Raw genomic sequence first — 20,592 nt, forward strand, 5'->3', positions numbered from 1 at the left:
AGAATGTGAAAAATTGCTTGGTCAAAACAGAATCCAAATTAATTTTAAATATATTTTGGGGAAGTCCACAAGAAAGACGTCCCACTGTCATCTGGACCAGCAGCTCTGTTGTGTCCTTAAAAACACAGACCTCAAAACCCAAAGTGAGGCCAGATGAGAGCTACAGGAAGGAAAGGAAGATTTGTGTGTGAGTGTGCGTGACTGTGTGTGTGTTGGTAAAGGGGTTAAAAAAAAAAGAAGAGGTCAAACACTCAGAATACATTCCCACAGGAATGAGGCTCACTGACAACCCAATATGATTATTAGCTTTACAACAAAGTCAGGGTGTGGTGGTGGTGTTTTAAAGGAGGACAAATATCCCGGTTTGACCATGACCCAAAATTATGAACCTGCTGATTTGTTAATGATCTCTTGCACCATAAGTTGAAAAAATTGTTCAACATTTTGGCTGTGCTTTCTTTCCAAGAGTTAGATAAGAACTTCGATACCAATTTCATATCTGTGCTACAGCCAGTTAGCTTAGCTAGCCTTAGTTAGCCTGGCTCTTCATGAAGGTAACAAATCAACCTACCAGCACATCTTAAGCTTACCGGTTAACATGAAATCTCCTGTTCTGTACAACAACCAAAGTATAAAAGTAACACTTTACCGTTTTACGACCAAGATATAGCTCGGCAGTAAAACAACAATCATTTATACACATTCTTTTTTGCACAAACGAGATACAACATGTTAGTTAATGAGCTTTAGAGGTACTGGTAGGCAGATTTTGTTACTTTTGGACAGAGCCGATCTAGAGTGCCCCTGTTTTAGCTTAGTCTTTTTTAAGCTAACTGGCTGCTGGCTGTACCTACATAATTAACATACAGATATATAAGTGGTTTCAATCTTCTCATGCCTCTGGGCAAGAAAATAAATTAAGTATATTGTCTTACTATTGTTTTAAATTTCCTCCATGCCCAGCCAATTCTTCGTACTGTATGTGGTTTGGATGATAATAAAAAGCACAAAATGCAGTATGTGACCAGACAACATTTTACACTGGAAAATATTTGAACAACAACTTTTGATTTAAATGATTCAAACTAAAAAAATTAATTATCCCATTTTAAAAATTCATTCATCTCCCACCAGGCCTGTTCTTTCCTGGTGGGTCACATATTTGGTACACTCCTGTCCCCTTCGGCCAAAACAACCGTCAGCACCTTCGCTGATGGTTTGCTTGTTTGAGTCGTCCATGATTTCGCATTCCTGTGAAATGCAGGCTGGCCCCACAGGGAAGAAGTCCATCTCCTGTTTCTGCAGCATGAAATACTTTCACACACACACACACACACACACACACATACACACACACACACACCCTCTGGCCTGCAGGATTTCACAGGACAGGTGATACTATTTTAGCAAACCTGACTCAACAGTGAGCCAATGGGCAGAGAGGTTTTTCCTTCTCTTTTTAGGATGACAGCTCTCTTTTCTCACAGTCAGCGTGACAGGTTGGAATTTGAAAAACATGGGAAACTCCAGAGAGTGGAGAGACAAACTGCCGTGGTTTTACACCAGTAATTACAGCCAGTTAACACCCATCTGATGACTGTGTTTTTATTTACAGAGATCGTCCAGGTTTGACTTGTTTACATAAATAAAACACAGAGCTGCCGGTTAAATAATGAGACATTCACCCGGTTGCCATTCACACACATCTTTAGCCCTCCCAATTGTTTTGGCTAAGCTGAGTGAGTGCAACAATTAATGAGCACATCCATTTGGGTGGTGGTTCTGGCCCAGTAACAGTAGCACAGTCTTCGATCCAACCGTCCATGTCAGTGAATTGCAAAGATGGAAAGAAAGTTGTTTTTCACACACTGTGCGGAAATAGATGGTGACAGTGACACATAAAAGGCAGGGCTGTGGTTTGGAGCTGACGTCATGGCAATCAGCGTTTAAGACGACAAGGCCTTCCAATGAAGGAAAGCCACAGAGAGCAGCCCACAAGCATTTCAGTAAGTAACAGTCTGGGATTGGGTACCACAAGTGGTACATGTGCACGCAGACTGGAACAATGGGCACATGGATACATGCATAAGACCCTAAAGGCATAAAAGTCTCTGCACGCATATCCACATACTTCACATAAACAATCAGACGCATGCTGCAGTCCAAAATGGTTCACCTTCACAGTTCTGTCAGATTTGCAGCCACATGTCTTAGTGTATCTCCCAAAGTGAGCTGGGATGCATGAAACTCTGTACAAAACTAATCATGTGTCTCTTTTTTAACCTCACTCAGTTTCTCTCACAGTCACTCACACTTCTGTCATGCACACACAAATGCATACAGGCACACACAGGCTTCCCCTCATATCCCACTCTTTCCCTGAGCCTCCACCCTTCCCAACACACCCAATATCACTTAGGAGCCAACCGCCAGATCCCACTTTTCGCCACAGAGCTGTGGATTAGAAAAGAAGGCATTTCCCAAATGGTCTGCGGCTCGTGTGATGACATGATTGTCAGTCAGTTTAATTCCCTCCCTACGCTTTAGATTCCCGCTCGCTTGATTCTACTGCTCGCTTGATTCTACTGCTACAATAAAGCACCCAGAAAAGGTAAATAACAGTTTTAGACTCCTGTGCAGACTTGCTCTTTGGAAAGGTATCTTAGTGTGTATTGCCAAGATGAAAGACACATTGAAAATAGTTCCGTGCAGCTGGTTTTTAGCGGTTGAGGGAGGCTTGCATACATTTTTGTTTATGTTAAAAATATCTTTGGGCTCATACTGCCATACATGTATATCAGTTATGTTATTGTATCTCCTGGCTTTGGGTGCTGCCCAAATTGAACCCTCATGAAGTTGGAATGAATTGCATGAACTCTTCCGCCGATATAAATTACTCCCATGCTGAATTCGATGCATTATGTGGGTCCAACACTGTTTAATGCTTTCAAGGCCTGCGAGGCTGTTGCGTAAGCTCCAGACATCTCTCCTCTCAGATCTTTAGTACATTCATCCTTTCAGTGATGTCTCTATAAAGCTGCAGGGCAAAGTCTGGGAGTCTGCAAGTTCTCCTGTTGGCGAAAAAGATCGATGCACCTGTGTGAAGGCGGTGGGACACGGGGGATGGAGGGTGGGAGGAGAAGAGGAAGATGTGGGGGGAGAACATTGTGTGTGGATTGGATCAGAGTGATTTTCTCTTCGTTCATCCATCATTCTTGCTTGCGTTTTTGCAGATGAAAGTTGGGAAGGCTCCAGGAGAAGGGTGGAGCTTTGCAGTCGCTTTGTTGTTGGCTTTTGTATTCAATGATCCTTGCTACCTGAGGGCTCGGCCGTTATGCATCTAACATATAGCAGAGAGTGTGTGTGACATCTTTTTTCTTCAAAGGAGCTGCACTTCAAACACCACAATGAGAGTTAAACTTAATTGTTTTGGTATATCCCCTTTAGTCTAATAACCACATAGAAAACACATAGGAAAACCAGATAAAAAATAATTTGCATTTGTTTAGAGGTTATAAAAGCCAAATCCTCTGATATCTTTAATCTTAAAGAGACTGATATTTTGATATTCATTCCAGACAGAATAAAAGGCATCAGCTTCCCTTTCTAGGAAACTATAGCCATGCCACTACACCGCTACATGAGCAGCTCCTAGGCGGTGGTCACAAAGATCTGTCATGACTAAGGATTCTGCCGGGTATCTTGTGGCTTTTGTAAATGGCCAACGGCTTCTTCCTCATACTGGAAATTACAAAATGAGAGTGAATAATTTAGCTTTTGCTGAGGAAGATTTGTAATTTGCTGTAATGGCTGGCACATGTACACGCCATCAGTCAGCCTCCGGCTATGGAAATCTCTATCAGTGGTACACACTGGAATGCAGCAGCACACACCTGCAGGCACTACAGTTGGACTGTACAACTGCATGCATAAACACCTACACATGAATGTGAATGTACACAAAGGTCTAGAAACGTATGCACACAAACATATCAACAGAAAGACGTACTATCCGATCTCAATCCTATACATACAGGCGCAGTTCACAACTTGCATGCTGTATTTGTTTCCTCAACACTGCTGCTGCCTGTTTGCTTCTTTAATCTCACTGTTTATATTTCTGGGTCCAAACCTGTCAGTATAACTCCAACTAGAGCAATTAGCGCGAGGGAAAAGCAAATAAAATGTCTGATGAAAGCAAAGCCTGGATCCTGACCTCATTCTGACTGAATCTGCCGCTAGCCAGCAGACAGTCATTTCCAAAGCTGTGAATTCCTCAGTGCCAGTCTGGCCTCTCTTTGGATGGATTTACAATGGCTTTTTGTGCTTCAAAACATATCATTATTCTATATTTGCCTGGGCCATGTCAGTATCCACAGACCTTTGTTTGAGCACTTGTTGTTCAAACTGGTTTTACATCTCAAAAGATGGAAATTGTAATCACTGGCTTTGTAATGCTTAACTTTGAAAAGTTTATATATTCCTTAAAGGAAAAATTTGACATTTTGGGACATATGCTTATTAGCTTTCTTGTCCAGAAGTTGATAGGAAGATTGATACCACTGTGTGCTAAGCTGCAGTCAACAGCCTGCTAATTTAGCTAAGTGCAAAGACTAAGTTTAAACAAAGGTAATAGCTAGCACGGATCTGTCTCAACCAGGGGTTGCCAAATGTTTCTGACTGTGGGCCATATATGAAATTTTGCGCATTTACTTGCTATTTTCCATCTTTTTGGTTCCACCATGTTTATTCACCTGAGGTATATGTTGTCATCGACATTGCATTCTTACATCTTATCACTAAAATAATGTGACATGAATTTTAGGCCAGAAATCATCATGCAATGGATGACAAAAAGGGCTTCAACTCCTCTTGTGGAATTTGGACAGAGCAGTGGGAGAGGTACAGAATGGGAAGTCCATTCATCAGGTGGCAAGGGACATGACAATCAACAGGATGACTTTAAAGCAATACATATATATTAATACGAAACAACTGGGAGTCACATCAATGATACTTTCTTATCTGTCCAATGATTTAACTACCTGGTCCCAGGCCAATCGTCTGTGATGTGATTAAATCTATGGAGTGTCTTTACAATCAAGCCTTGAAAACTTTGGACAAAAAGTAAGTCAGGTACCATCACTTTCACATTTTAAACAAATACAAGATTTTAAGTTTTGCAAACTTTATTGATTTTCATTATGTAAAGCTTGTATTTAAATGTTTAAATGAACTTGCTCCTCAGCCTCTCTATAAGTACATTAAGAGTCTTCAGAGTAGCAGCAGATCCACCAGAGCAGCTTCAAGTGGCCATTGTAAAGTTTCATTTTGCAAAACGTCTTTTGCTCAGACGGCCTTTTCTGTGAAAGGAGCAAAGTCTTGGAACTTGCTGCCTAAACACTTGAAAACTGCTGCAAACTTCACCACTTTTAAAAGAGAGGCAAAGTTCTGGTTGGTTTAGCAACAAACTTGTACTCACGTCTAGTCTACTGTAGTTAGTGTTACATATTTTTTCATTGCATTTTGATTTACTCAAAATTTACTTTAATAGCCCTTCTGGGGACAGGTGTTGCAAATTATCAACACATCGGAGTGCTGTTTTCAGTTTATCTATGTTAGATGTATCGGTCCCTAATAAAATAAACCATAAATAATAATGAAAGCTGCAATGTTTCACGATATAAGTGCAATGAAATGCTGTGAACTGGCATTTGAGTTGGCACGACAAAATTATTTTGATGTCCTTGACCCCCCTGTGGCTCAACTTACCTCTCATCGGGGGCAAGTTGAGCTAAGAGACCAAGAGTCATATTTTGAAAACAGTTTGTTTTAGATCCAAAGTCATTATTCCCAGGGATGCACCACATCCTGAAATACATATTTTAGCTGGAGACATTACTGTCACGCCCTGACTTTAAAGACCTCTCTAGTAAAAACTGGCTCAACTCACCCCGCTCTCCCCTAATTATTCAAGATGACAGCAACATCTAGTTTAGCGTTAGCTGTTTCCCTGTTTCCAGTCTTTGTGCTATGCTAAAGCTAAGCTACCCAGCAAATATGAGAGTGGTATTGATCTTCTCTATCTCTTGGCAAGAAAGTGAAGTATGGCAATAACTCATTCTTTGTGTGCCAAACTATTTCTTGGTTGGGACCAGTAACTTCCAAGAGTATCTGCTGGTTGCCAAGAAATAGGCTAGTCCAGCACAAAACCCAGAGTAACTGTCAATTTTACACTTTGCATTTTGTACGAACTAAAAAGGGGTGCTAATTAGTAAGGTTTAGAGATGCTGGGCTGTAGCTGTTTCCCCCTCCTGTGTCATCTTTGTGCTAAGCTAAGTTAGCTGGCGGCTGGAGGTATAGGTTTACCAGACAGAAAGTGCCATCAATCTATCTTTTTTTAAACTATTAACCTGAGGATATAGAGGAAGAGAGCTGAATAAAGATCAAATATAAAACAACACAGTGAGCTTGCCACTTTAATTTATTATCTCTACCAGAAACATACTGTGTCCCAGGGCTGAGTGTGTAAGTGTGTGTGGTTCTCTTTCTCAGACAGATTATCTACCTCAGTTCCCCTTTACCTCTCCTCGCTCTCTTTCCATCCCGTCATCGTTTCAACCAGCCGCTTGGTGTATTAGTCAGGTTCAGAGCCTGAACTCCATCTCTTTGCCAGAAGAAACCCTACACCTGCGCCAGCTTAACAGAGTCAGGGGAATATCCCGGTGCGGATCCTTCCTGTACAGCCCCCAAAAGGTGACACTCAGTCTCAGATACTGTATTTATGTGACAGAGCAGTCGCAGGGGCCCTCCTGGCTTCAGGCCTATTGTTCTGGAGGTTTGTATTGGCAGACTTGTCACTGTGTCGGCTGTGTGTTAGTTCAGTGCTGAGTCTCAGAGTGCAAGGAGAGTACAAGAGGTTTTGAATAGACATCCTCAGGGCTTCTCTTATTCACAGGGCTGACTGAGACATCTATCACATGGGTTCAAAGGGACAAGGATTTTCTTCTGTGGGGCTTACATTTGTAAAATACTGATGTGCCTGTAGCACACAATAAAGTGCTTAAGACTGGTTTTCAAAAAATTTAGAGAAAAAGCAAATTGCTGCTAAACTCATTTAAGTAAGTTTAGGCATATTCAAGTCACAGGAAGATCCCAATGAAACGTTTTCCCACTGGGTTTTATGCAAGCAGATAGTCTATGTTAATAATGCATAACGTTATGTTATAAATCAAAACATATTTGTTTCCATAGAGAAATACACACAGGGCACTCTCCGAGCCCCTATATGAAGGTATGTTTATCTATAGTTTGAGGAGGGAGGGGTGGAGACTTGTGTTAAAAAAAAGGCGTAGGAAAAGCAGAGAAGAAACCTTCAATGAGATTAGTAGACCTCAGAGCGCACAGATACAGCACGCTGGAACTGTCATCTAACCGCAAATAAACGAGTCATGTTAAATGACAAAACTTTTTGAACTGACAAGGAATCATTTTTGTCTTTTCTGAAGAAAAAAAAACAAGAGACAAAGATTAGGCTATGAGGATTATTTTTGACAACTCCACTGTGCCATTCCACTGCTGCCAGAAGCTCTCCATGTGATGCACTACATTTGCGCAACAGGTTCTGCGAGACAAATTTAACAGGATCAGCTTTGATCAATGTAGGAAGAAGAAGAAGAAGCATGCTGTCCCCGTTTTGGCCCTTTGGCATCGAGCAGGAGATCAACTCATGGGATGTAGTGGATGCAGAGGCAGGTTCAACACTGGCAAGGTCTCGGTGTTTTTTACCATGGTCCTGATCTTCACCTACTTCTTCTACTGCCTCACCGGGTTTTGCGATTCGGCTCCGAGAAATTTATACAGCCAACAAGCTTTAGACTATGACATTTTGGACGATCATCGCCGCGTTCTGCACGACCTGCGACCATCGCCGCGTCTTCTTCCCGATGCGCCCCCTCACCGGAACCGCACAGCGTCCGCGGACGCAGAACAGGTGGACACTCCGGGACAGCTGCCTCAACAACACGTGTCGGACAGTGCAAAGGAGAGCGCCCAGAGCAACAGCATCCCCGTGTCCAACACTTTCGGGACAAAACGGTTTCCGCAGGCGATAATAATCGGCGTGAAGAAAGGAGGAACCCGCGCCCTGCTGGAGTTTCTCCGCATCCACCCGGACGTGAGAGCGGTCGGCGCGGAGCCTCACTTCTTCGACAGGTTTTACGATAAAGGACTGGAGTGGTACAGGTAGGGAACACACATGCGCACGCAAGTTTAGGCTGCCTTTTAGGGCAGCAAAAAATAAACTGAAAGGGATTTGCAAGGACTTTTGGACACCTCTCATGAAATGTAACCAAGTTAAAGGTCTGAAAAATAGACCAATAGAGTCTAAATAAGAGCTTTAATCTGTTATAAACGCTACTGTATTTACTATAAATAAACTATTGGACAGTTGGACTCCCAACAGGAACATGACCAGATTTAAAATCTTTACAAAAAAGCTTGGGATGCCATCTAAGACAGTGCAGGATGATGTATGGCAGGCTCAAGGGTCAGATGAGCAGCAGTGTCCCTGCTGACAGGCAGTCACCTGTGAAGAAGTGCTGATGTCTCCTGTCAATAGTCTGAATGTCATATACATGGCTGGCTGATATATATTCAGATCACCATAAACCAATATTCTCCCTGCATGCTGCACTGTAGATCAAAAGGCTAGTGGGGTCTCTGTGGAGCACTTCATCATCTTGACAGTCATCTAAACAACATTTATACACTTCAACATGACATGACTGTATTAACACTCCCACCTGGTTGTGTGTGTGGGTCCTGAAAACATCACAGGCAGTGATTACTCTAAATTTTTTCCACAGCTAAAGGATATAAACCTGCTGAATACAATTCCTTCATAGCAGGTCTTGACAGCACATCACACTGATGTTGCTTTAGATGGAGGCACATATCATCGGCTACTATCACAGTGGCAGCAGCTGATTTGGGGGTGACCAGGCTGACCAGAGCAATCATTTGGGTGTATTTAAGGCCCTAAATAAGGAGGATTTAGGTCTGGATGAAGCTGGTCCTGATCATCTCCAGATGTTCTACAAGCTCCTGGAGAAGGTCCCGGTTTAGCTCAGTCTCCTCACCCGAGTCAGAACACTATTTGGGACCTGTGAGGATTAAAGGAGAGGGTGCGGTTTGACAGGAAGAACAGCACTGATAAAAATGGTGTTGAATCTTTAAAATGTAATTTAATAATCTCTTGACTTATGTTTTTTAACCCCCTTAGCTGTGTTTTAACTGAGAACATAAGGACACATGGAAACACTTTCACCGCTGATAATTTTATCTTGCTGCTAAGCTTCCTCTGCTATTTTCCTCATGAACACACACATGCATGACATACACATCCAGGATAGCACTTTGCTCCCTACTGCTCCTCTTGTACACCTCCCCTCCTCTGCCGTCTCTCTATACCATATTTGTCTTTCTTCCCACATCCTTCTCTCTCCTTTTCTTCAGCCTTCTCACCACTTTCTCTCACTCTTTCCCCCTGTCGTCTAGCTTCACCTCTCCGTTACTCTTCCTTCAGTGCAGAGGATGTCTTTATGTAGAAATACCTGTGGCAGACCTGGTGTTTCCAGGGCATGTTTTATGTGTGTTTCTGTGTGTTTTAATTAGCCTGACCGGTGCTGTAAAGCTGTTGCGCTTTAATGCTCTATTTTTGTTAGTGCTGTAACACGGCAGCAACACCAACATGTAAAAGTTAGATCATAGTTAGTCCTAATAAGGGCCGCAACTAATGATTATTTTCAGATTATTTTTTATTTATTAAATCTATTCATCTTTTTTTCATGAGATGCCCATTATAATTTGAGGCCAAGGTGATGCATTCAAATTGCTTGTTTTGTTCTATTAACAACATAAAAACCAAAGACATTCAGTTTACTATCATATATATAACAAAGAAAAGCAACTAATCCTTACTTTTGAGAAACTGAAACCAGCAAATGTTTGGCATTATTGCTTTAAAAAATGACTGAACCATGAATAATCTAACTACTAGGTAATCACGTATTTGTTTCATTTCTAATCAACACTAATCTAACTACTAAGGTAATCACGTATTTGTTTCATTTCTAATCACAACATCTCCAAAAGCAAAACAGCAAAAGAAAGACTATATAATTCTGTACACAAAAACTAATCAGCTTAGTAATCATGAAGTTGAATGTTGATTTTTCTGTGGCATTTCTATAGATTTGATAGGTGGGCAGACGTAACTGCAGGCCAGGTGGCCCAGTTAAACAAGTTCTGATGGGTAGAGCTTCTAAAAATATTTTACTGATTTTTAATATAGGCTATTTTTTTCTACTTTGGATAGAAGTAAACTCCAGTTGAAACTGGAGGTGGTGACGAGTTGGAAGGATTAACACAACAATAGAACGTGATCCTGGGTGAAAATTGCTGAAATATGATGCCCCTGTTGTCACGGAATCTCAGAAATCGGGGATAATCAGTTTGCTGTCATCCCCCTGCAGTGACCCACAAAGAAGCTGCAGAAAGTTGTGGAGTGCAGCGCTGTGTTTGTGTGTGTCTTTTTATATCCAGTCTATGGTGTGGGTGTGTGTGTTAGTGACAGCAAGAACTCATCCATGTGGAACAAGCAAGGTCTCCTCACCTGACTGTCAGTGAGGAGAAGGTCAACTTGTTGTCACATCTGGAAGCTGCACACACACACACACACACATGCACACACACTTTCCCACTTTCATTGTTAATCGGTACAAGGCGCTGTGTATGACAGGAGCTGAAAAGCAACCCACACATTTTATCTTGTTGAAGTTCCCCGCTTCATCTGCAGCTCTCAGGTCAACAGGATCATATTTCTACCATACATGTACATAAATGTTTCACTGGATCTTTATTTTAATCTTAGTATAGCACCAATTACTCAATATTTTTTGTTATTACTTTATCGACTCTCCCTTTCAGGCACTCATAACCTCTGCATGCTTGTATTTCAGCCATAATCAATATAAAAAACATATTCAAATGCCAGATCAGTAAATTGTTAATCATTTTGTAGACGAGTCAGGATCCCATAATGAGAAACAAAAACATACTCTTGCCAAGGACACATGGTTTCAGATTAGCGTATCTGACTGACAACATTTTGTGCATTGTGATGCTCTGCCTGCTTCCACATGTCTTGGACAGAGAAGTAAGCACAAATTCAAGGCGATTTTGGCAGATGGATGGGAGTCGTGTGTTGTCAATCGCTGAGTCTTTGCAGTCAGATATTGGCGATCTCTATGCTGGAGACACTTCATAGATGCAGCTGTGCCCTCCCATGCATGTTGTTCCAACAGCATTGTCTTCTGTGAGACAAACTCAGACCCCGTTCATGTGGGCTTTCCATCGCTTTTATCTTGAGTGATACAGTCAGTCTTCCCTCTCTCTTTCCTCCCCACCCAGTCTGTCTCTCCGTCCAAACGCTCCTCTCGTTTGCATGTGTGCATATGAGCCCATTACGGGAATGGAAAAGCCACAAATAGTGCATTCAAAATGAGGCAAAGATTTAATGAATTTCTGTGTTGTTTTATGGCTTTAAGGGGACTTCATGGAGTGATGGGTTTCATATGGGACTTGAGAGCCACCGCAGAAAACTGAAAAACCTCAGCTTTCCATGGCACAATGGTTCTGATTGTCACGGTTTTCTCACCATGACGTGGACTGGAATGAGTATCTCGTAGATTAAGATACATTTTTTTTGTTTCTTCAGTTCCTTGATGATGTTAAATGAGACCATTTGTTGTTGTTGTTGTTGTTGTTGTCTTGAAGCACAACAAATTTTATTTTTAAGGAGATGAACACTGTGAATGAACACTTTCACTTATCAGCTTTGGATCCAAGAGCCAAATTAACATCCTAGAAACCGCATAATTAGTCTCTACATATTTGATTTATGAAAAGATCATTTGTGCATTTCTATTTGAGGAAAAACACCAGACCACAAGTTTCATCAATATGTTGAAAGCTTGTCAATTAGCTGACCTAGAGTCTTGACACCAAAGGCCATGCCCTATCGGATTGCTATTAAAATATAGTATAAATATAAAATATTGAAGGACAACAGCACAAGAGCAAAAATAAATTACAAAATCCTTATAAGACATTTCTGTAAATAAGAAAATGGAGTGATGATGTGAAAATAAGATATGCTTTTTTTATGCTTCTTTTCAATCTGACATCAAATTAGGTGGCTCAGTTTTGTTAAATCAAAAAGAGATGATCTTCCAAAAACAAAGCCACAAACTCAAGATTCATCCTTTTACTACCACCACTGATATATATTTTTTTCAGTTGCTTTTGGAATCTGTTACAAAATACAGAGAAATGCTTTTTTTTTTTCATTTTACTTTTTTTAAACCATCATCGTGATTTTTGACATTAGCATTTACAATCATCAAATCATTTGACCCCTTTCAGATTCCTGACCGACTAAAATATTTGAACGAATATTTTTGATGAACGGATATTAATTACTGTAATATTGTATAAAATAAATCTACTGTCCACCGTTTATAAAAGGGAGTAGAACCCATTTTTGTGTAGTTGGATTACTGCAGTCTGTATGTAAGTTTTCCCATCTTTTCTATCCATTCAATTGAAATAAAATTATAGATGTATTGAGAGATATTGATCATGTAAAACAGAAACTGTTGGTTGAGAATTGTAATAATGTGCTATGTTTATGAATATAATATATTGTATTGTATAATGTCCAAGTGTTGTCATGATGGAACAAAACATTTTGTTTAACTTCCATTATGAGCTGTTAATATTTGCTTATATGCTAGTTCTGATAGGTGAGACTGTGCTGCATTTTGTTTTACCTTAAAATGATCTTAGCACTGCATTCATGCATGTTTTATAGCAGTATTTTCTAGGATGTCAGATTCAACTACTTACCATGTCAGTCTGGATTTTTGACAGTTGAAATTGTGAAAGTGAATTCTAATGTGCACGGGGCAACGTTTTCCACAGCAAGGGTGATTTTCCCGACACCTCATTCTGTGTCCAGCCCCGGGGCCATTAGTGATAGAGGCTGAACACAACTGATTGGTGTAACAGACCAGGAAGTGGTCTGTGTAGTTTTGAGGTGTATTATGTTTTAATGTAGGTGGGTTTTGGCTGGAGTTGTCTATTGGTGCAAGGTCTGACAAGGCCCACACTCACACCCCATATGGTGAAAATTATAGTAATTTGAGGTGCATTGTGGTGCATTTGGGGGCGCCTGTAAAATCTTGGGGAGGTTTCAGTCGTGCCATTCAAGCTCCGGACTGCAGTTAGCTAGTGAGGAAAATACTGTGTGAAGAAATAATGGTTTTGTTGCAGTTTGCCAAAATCAAATGTTTCAGATACTTAGTAGTCATGCGAAGTTGTGCTGCCATTTCCAGTAAAGAATAACACAAGGTTGAAAACATACAGGAGTATCCAATGGAAATACATTGATTTTTCCCCTGGGTACTTGCATACAGTAACAATTGCATGGCTCGAATGGATTTACATATATAAAAGAACAAGTCTGTGTCTGATAACTGTAATAAATTACAAAGAGAGATGCTCTATTTAGGATCAGGCTAATAGCAGTACTAGGTGTGGGTATTAAGCTTAAATACTTTTTGGGCACAAATTGCATGCATCAAGTACTGCAAAGTACTGAAAGTTGGTATCAAATTCTTTTTAAGATTAATAGTCCCGTTAATTTATTCTTTGATTAGATATTTTCAGATTTACACAGTTATTTTACATAGTATTTTATATAGGTCCAGTTTTTGTACAGCTTGTCTCCAGCCATGCTAGCAGCTCTGTGAGGCTGTAGGCTACTCAGGCACAGCGGTGCTTTGAGCCAAATGCTAATATCAGCATTCTAACAATGACAGTGCTAATTTGCTGATATTGAACAGGTATACTCTGTACCATCTTAGCTAACATTAGCTAATTAGCACTAATCACAAAGTACAGCTGAAGTTATTGGGAATATAATTTATTATTACACTACGCTCATGGGGCAGACATGAATGTCTGTACCAAATATCTTAGCAACTCCACCAAAACACATTTTCATGCACAGAGAGTGCAGGTAGGTAGGTAGACAGGCAGGTAGGGTAGCCAATCGTGGTTGTGCTTATTACATTCCTGCAAAAGCCACAGATATAACAAAAAAATGCTTTTAAAATAAATTACCCTGCTTTAAGTCTCGACGAAAGACACGACACTGCTACAATAATACCCGTGTGCTGAATGCTGAAGCCATTACTGAATTCCCCACCAAAGCATCACTGACATCCAGTTAAGACCCCTAATTATGACTGAATGCTCATATGCCATGCAGTCACTAATTAGCCATTGACCAACAAACAGTATTTCATTTCTTTATAGAAAAGCCCACACACACAGACACGTGTGCATGATTTTACCCCCAACCCACATCCGCCCACTCTCACACATACACATATTCAAACTCATTGCAATGGTAACCTGCTGTAAACCACCAAAGATGAAAATGTAAAACTCTATAGTCTCTGTGGAAGTATAGCACTTCAGCTGACCTCCTGTTGAGAAAACCATTACTGCATCATTATTCATAAGAAATATGTTATAACAATGTATTTTAAAATCTGTGGGTGGCAACAGTCTTTCTACCAGTCTTGTGGTTTCCCAGAGGGGCTAACCATCCACTTCCTCTCTCTGCCTATGGAGAGAGGTGAATTCACCTCCAGGCTGACACTTACAAGTGTTTAATGTGTTTATGTGTGCGTGCTTAATAAAACTTTAGCTCTGAAGCACACTGTATTCCTAGCTGTTTTATAACAAATGGATAGAGCAAATTTTGTAAAAATCAAACAGACAAGATATAATGTGTTAAATTGTGACCGTGAGAGGTGCTGAAAGATGAATTTTATTACAAATGGATAGAGCCAAATTAGCTGTTTCTCTGATTCTCTGTTTCATCTTTATGCTAAGCTAAGATGCTAAACGGACTGTTGGCTGTATTTGTAAACTTACTGCACAGAGATCAGTTTCCTTCTCTAACGCAAGAAAACAAATAGCGTATTTCCCAAAATGTGGAACAATTCCTTTAATAAACAGCTCTATTTGCTCCTTGTTGAACTAACAGGATTTCTTTTGTTGTTTTCTGGTCAAAGGAAAATAGCAGCATATGTTTCACCCAGGCATGAAGGTGTAAATCGAGGTTCCCCACACTCATCCTGATTGTCCGTGGCCCTCCGGGGCCCTTCTGTCACCCCCAGAGCATTGCAGGGAAATGTTTTCACTCAGTTTGTTGTTTGCTCTCCTTCTTATTTTCCACTACCTCATTAATTGGGTCTCAGCTATGAAAGCATTTGGACGTAGAGACGCCTGCCAGAGCAGAAGCCTCCTTCAGAGTCAGTGTTTATCACGAGAGAATTTAAGATCTGTATCTGTTTTAGAAAATGACATGATAAGTGGAATTTTAGGATCTCTTTGTCTACAATCCGCTTCACTTTCTGTGCAGTCTTTTGTTAGGGCACTACAGGGATGTAGCTGCTGCACTTCAGCAGGAGAACCCATAATCTCTGGGGCAGGAAGTGTCTTGGCCACATCCTTGTTGTCAGGGTTGGTATTTAATCTTCTGATCCAGACAGCCTAGAACATATCAGGAGTGTAATCATCGCTGTAGCACTTCAGGGAAGAAAAGCACTACATCCTTTAAGCAGCAGGGAGTTCCAGACTAATGTGGCTAGTCTGCAAGGCCTTCCAGTACTGGGCTAAATAGAAAACATCTTTGTGGCCTGAGTTACTCTCTTTGCACAGATGTAACAACAGTAGACTGAAAGGCATTTTCCCCATAAGTAAAACGAGTGAGCTGTATTTGTAAAACATATATAACATAACAATAGATTGGCATGCATGAGAAAATTGACAAGGAATTCATCATTCCTGATCTGTTTACATTTTCTCCTGACACCAAGTACAGGAACAGATTTATGTTAGAAAATGGATATTGATTCTATGATAATGAGACAGATTGAGATGAGCGAGATAGGAAGAGGAGGAGAGTGGGGGAGGGGGGAGCATAATTAATTAACAATTCATGAGTAGGGAAAGACAACTTATGGTCAATTAGTGAAGTGACACTTACATGAAGGACAAATCCAAGAGTATGGATGAGAGAGGAGAGGACAAAGAGGGAGACGAGCGCTCGCTTTCTCATCAGTACACACTGACATCTCTGCGCACAAACACACTCACACGCACACAAGTGCGCAATCCGTCATATAGAGACAGACGTATTGATTAGACACAGATAAACAGGGGACAGACAGGCAGCGATAGGCCATTTGCACCTCTTGTAGTTGGATAACAATCAATTAATGGTCTTTTATTATGGGGACCTTTTAATGGGGGTGGATTGAAATGGCTTAAGTTCAAGTAAAGGGGGAAACTCGAAACTTACTCAGGAACAATTCCTGAGAGGTATTTTTTCGTCCTTCACAATCATAGCTATGGACTCCAGAACTACAGAAGTTCGTAGTTGCTGCACACTTTGCACATCTCAAAATATAAACCCTTTTGTTTCTATCTAAGTAGCTTTAAGTAGTATTTGTCATTTTATTCCACAGTCTGACAGTATTATATTTATATTGTGTATGACTTTGTTCCAGCTCATCAATGAAGCTATTTGATGCTTACCCTGATTGAAATATTCAAGACTGCGACTTCACCTCATTCCAGATGTCTTGTGCATGAATGTATACATGACAAAATAAATGCATACCCCTCAAAATATCAACTTCAGCAGGAATAAATTTACTTTTGTTAGATGAGAGGATTGATTCGGGTCTGTACGCTAAGTATGAAGCTACAGTCGGCTACAGTCGTTAGCTTAGCTTAGTAACTGCACAGGGCCAAGAAACAGTCCAATTTGTAATGACTGCTGTTTGTTAAGGCGTTACTGTGCTGCCTTTGACCACAGAGCAAGCGTGAAGTCAGTGAACCTGTACTTTGACAACTGACTGTTGCTTCCAGCTACGGTCGACCGCTGCCTGATGTAGCCTACTTTAAAACTATTAGAGGGTCTGAGTCATCTTTTTGATCACACACTGAGGCTTTGCTAGCTCTAGTTTGCTCTGCTGGAATATAAAGAACTAAATAATGTTGGAACACTGCACTCAAGACTCAATTGAAGTCCATCTTTCTGCATGATTTTTTAAGTGATTGGTTCAAATTGATTAACTTTTTTTTTCTTTTGCTGTTGGTTTTCCATCAAAACAAACAATGGTTTTACTTCATGGTTTTCTTTTTAATTATCATTGAATCAGTGTTTGACCACAACCTCACTATACTAACTGGCAAAAATCAACATTTCTCCATGGCCTCTTGTCATTGACATTTGGACTCTACTCAGATTTCCAGTCTGAAAGAAATAAAGCACACATGCTCCATTACTTGTTTATTTCAAAGGAAGCCACATGAAAGCTCTCTGTTTACAGTAACACAGTATAAGATGTGTTGAGTAAATGAACTACATTTTATTTAAACTTTGCTCATCATCCGTGTCATGCAAAATAATTTGTTTCCAAAATCCAAATCCATCAAAGTTTTGCCTCGCGCAAGTCTGTCATTGTCAAATGTGGACACACGAACAACCAGCAGGATCTGTCGAATTCCATGTTACCCACAATGCCTGTTTGCCAGATAGTGCTGAAGTACTGAAAAACTGGATTACAATGTAAAATGTATCTCTGCACCATAGTAGTATATAATTCAGCACATGCCTTTTTACTGGTGTCTTCCACACAGCTTCTCTCCTCATTGTAGCCATATGTTAAACACACTAGCTGGGCTCAGCAGCTTGCCATCCTGGTTTCACTTCCTGCCGAATTTGGTCTGTTTGGATCCTGGTAGGAACGCTTAGGGGAGGTGAGGGTGGTGAGGTGGGGGCACTTTGCTCTTGCAGGAAGGAGAGGGGGGTGGGTGGGTGGGGGGGGGAATCTGTAGGAAATTGCTGTTAAGTGGTTCTTGAGGTTTTGTGGTTTTGACTCATCATGTCCAAAGTGAGTGGATGGTCCTTTTGTGATGGGCTGTCTGGGGCCCTGGTACGTAAACACACTACAGCGTATGAAGCTTTGATCACACAGATTTGTAGTGCTTTAATGTTTAGTATATGTATGTGTATGTTTACCTATCTCTTAATGTTCTTCTCATTGAAGTCAGTAAATTAGAATTTGTACAAGACGTGATTAAATTGTCGGGCTCCACAGATCGGGCTCGGGCTCTTTGCTTTGAATTTTTAGAAGTTGTACAGGTTGGAGATTGGAGCTAAAATTGAACTTTGACAAACCATACCCTAATGGAGCAATTCCATAAAATGTAAAACGGTAGCTGAATGCAACTAGCACTTATTTTAAAGCTGCATTCATCAATATTTTTATACTAACAATTGATCAAACACTTATATTCAATGTGAAAGGGATTGCACCCAACTCTGCAGCTCCCTTCAGCTCAGAGTCTTTTAGAGTCTTTTAGCTCATTGTTTTTGTTTTACGGCCCACAACTTTACTGTTTTGGTTCACTCTCGCCACTCTCGTTAGCGATGTTTCCAGGCAGCTTTTTTCAGTAAAAAGTCTCTGATAAACCAACTGTACACTACCAGCGCTCAGCACCAAACAGCAGACAGTCAAAGTTAACGACTAGCTGGTGAACATAGTGGAGCATTTAGCTCAGCTAAGGAGCCAGATGTTTCCCTCAGGAGTAAGTGGAAACATAAAACAGCTAAAAGGAGACTGAATATTGGACTTACATTCATCAGGTGGACACAAACGTGACTCCAAATGAATGCTAACTTTCGCTAATGCGTTAGCCATATCAACTCTATATGGTTGTAGTAATACTGTATATTAGTGTTAGTCTCGCTTGTTCAGCTGCTTCAAGTGACCAATAAAATGTAAATGCTTTAAAAAACATAACACATGTGGAAGCACAACTAATCAAGCTTTCAAGCTTTAGTTAGGTATCTAAGAGTGAGAAACTCTAAGACTAAGAAAAATGAATCAGAATTCTGTGTCTGACCAGTTTCTTCATTTCATTTAGGAACCTGATGCCTCGGACGCTGGACGGCCAGATCACTATGGAGAAAACCCCCAGCTACTTTGTCACAAAGGAGGCTCCTAGCCGTGTCTGCACTATGAACTGCCAAACCAAGCTCATTGTGGTGGTCAGGGATCCTGTGACACGGGCTGTATCTGACTACACCCAGACACTATCCAAGAACCCAAGCCTTCCATCTTTCCAAAGCCTGGCTTTGAAAAACTCCACCACAGGTCTGATTGACACCACGTGGAGCGCTGTTCGCATCGGCCTCTACGCCAAACATCTGGAGAACTGGCTTCAGCACTTCCCCTTGTCTCATTTTCTGTTTGTTAGCGGTGAGCGACTGGTGTCTGATCCGGCTGGGGAGATGGGCCGGGTTCAGGACTTCCTGGGTCTGAAAAGGGTTGTTTCAGACAAACACTTCTACTTCAACCAGACCAAAGGTTTTCCCTGCTTGAAGAAGCCAGAGGGAAGTAGCAGACCTCGCTGCCTTGGAAAGTCTAAGGGCAGACCCCATCCCCAGATCCCTTCCGAGGTCTTGCAGAGACTCAGAGACTTCTACAGGCCCTTCAACCACCTTTTCTACCAGATGAGTGGACAAGACTTAGGCTGGGACTAACAGGAGAGTCCTGTCAAAGCCCAGATAAAAGCCACTCTTACTTTCTGGAGGGACTGACACAGGGCTAACGTTCTCAGGGACGGGGTAGAGGATTACACAGTCCACAAACTGAATTCTGCCTCAGTGGTATCAACATGACATGCAGCACATGAACTGTTTTGTTGGAGAGTGGAAGCCGACATGGAGACAGTGCTGCCAATATACCCTCATAGTTAATGGCTTAGTTATTAAACCATTAATGTCATGAAGTTAGAAGCAAACTATGTACCAAAGGGTAAGCAAAAACATTGCTTTTGAACATCATTTTTCACTTGCTTTACGTTTTGTTTATAAAATAAGCTGATATTTATAGTTTCTGTTGATTTGAATTTCAACAGTTTCTTTTATGAAAAAGTATTTATTACACAACAAGGCAAAAAATAAAACTGACTACACTTTTATTGACAGGACATTGGAAAAAATGTCATACGCCATGATAAACCACTATTTCTTTTTAATTATTAGCAGTGTTACTTTGACTGCATTTATATTTTAATTACATGTACTATTTCCAAATGCTATATATCTTAATTTGATGTTGCAGGATATTTCTCAGTACATTGCAGTTGATATACCAATGATACCTCATCTGTAAATATTAAACAACCATCAGAAACTACACATACACACATTCCATCTGTAGATATTTAGCTACATCACTATTTTAATAGCATTGGACAGTTCCAACTGTATCCGCTGTTACTCACTTAAAATAAATTACTGTTTTGATCTGTGATTATTTTGAATCATTTACACGGCATGTGTACACAAAGCACAGAGTGGTGTGTATAAAATCT

The 20,592-nt window shown here is 40.7% G+C and overlaps 1 protein-coding gene across 1 annotated transcript; it reads left to right on the forward strand.

The window, feature by feature from the left end:
• The first annotated feature begins 7,694 nt into the window (after nt 1-7,694).
• LOC123963157 (heparan sulfate glucosamine 3-O-sulfotransferase 6-like) lies at nt 7,695-20,529 on the forward strand. Its single transcript, XM_046039773.1, has 2 exons — nt 7,695-8,244; nt 19,138-20,529. Exons 1-2 carry the CDS (start codon nt 7,730-7,732, stop codon nt 19,754-19,756), a joined length of 1,134 nt encoding a protein of 377 aa, XP_045895729.1. The 5' UTR covers nt 7,695-7,729; the 3' UTR covers nt 19,757-20,529.
• The last annotated feature ends 63 nt before the right edge of the window (nt 20,530-20,592 follow it).

The sequence above is a fragment of the Micropterus dolomieu genome, linkage group LG02, assembly GCF_021292245.1.
Source record: "Micropterus dolomieu isolate WLL.071019.BEF.003 ecotype Adirondacks linkage group LG02, ASM2129224v1, whole genome shotgun sequence".
Lineage (NCBI taxonomy): Eukaryota > Metazoa > Chordata > Actinopteri > Centrarchiformes > Centrarchidae > Micropterus > Micropterus dolomieu.

Bases quoted from the DNA above. Each gene is read 5' to 3' on its own strand.
- LOC123963157 (XM_046039773.1), top strand. From the start codon at position 7,730: ATGGGATGTAGTGGATGCAGAGGCAGGTTCAACACTGGCAAGGTCTCG. The intron at 8,245-19,137 runs GTAGGGAACACA...CATTTCATTTAG, and splicing joins AAAGGACTGGAGTGGTACAG to GAACCTGATGCCTCGGACGC.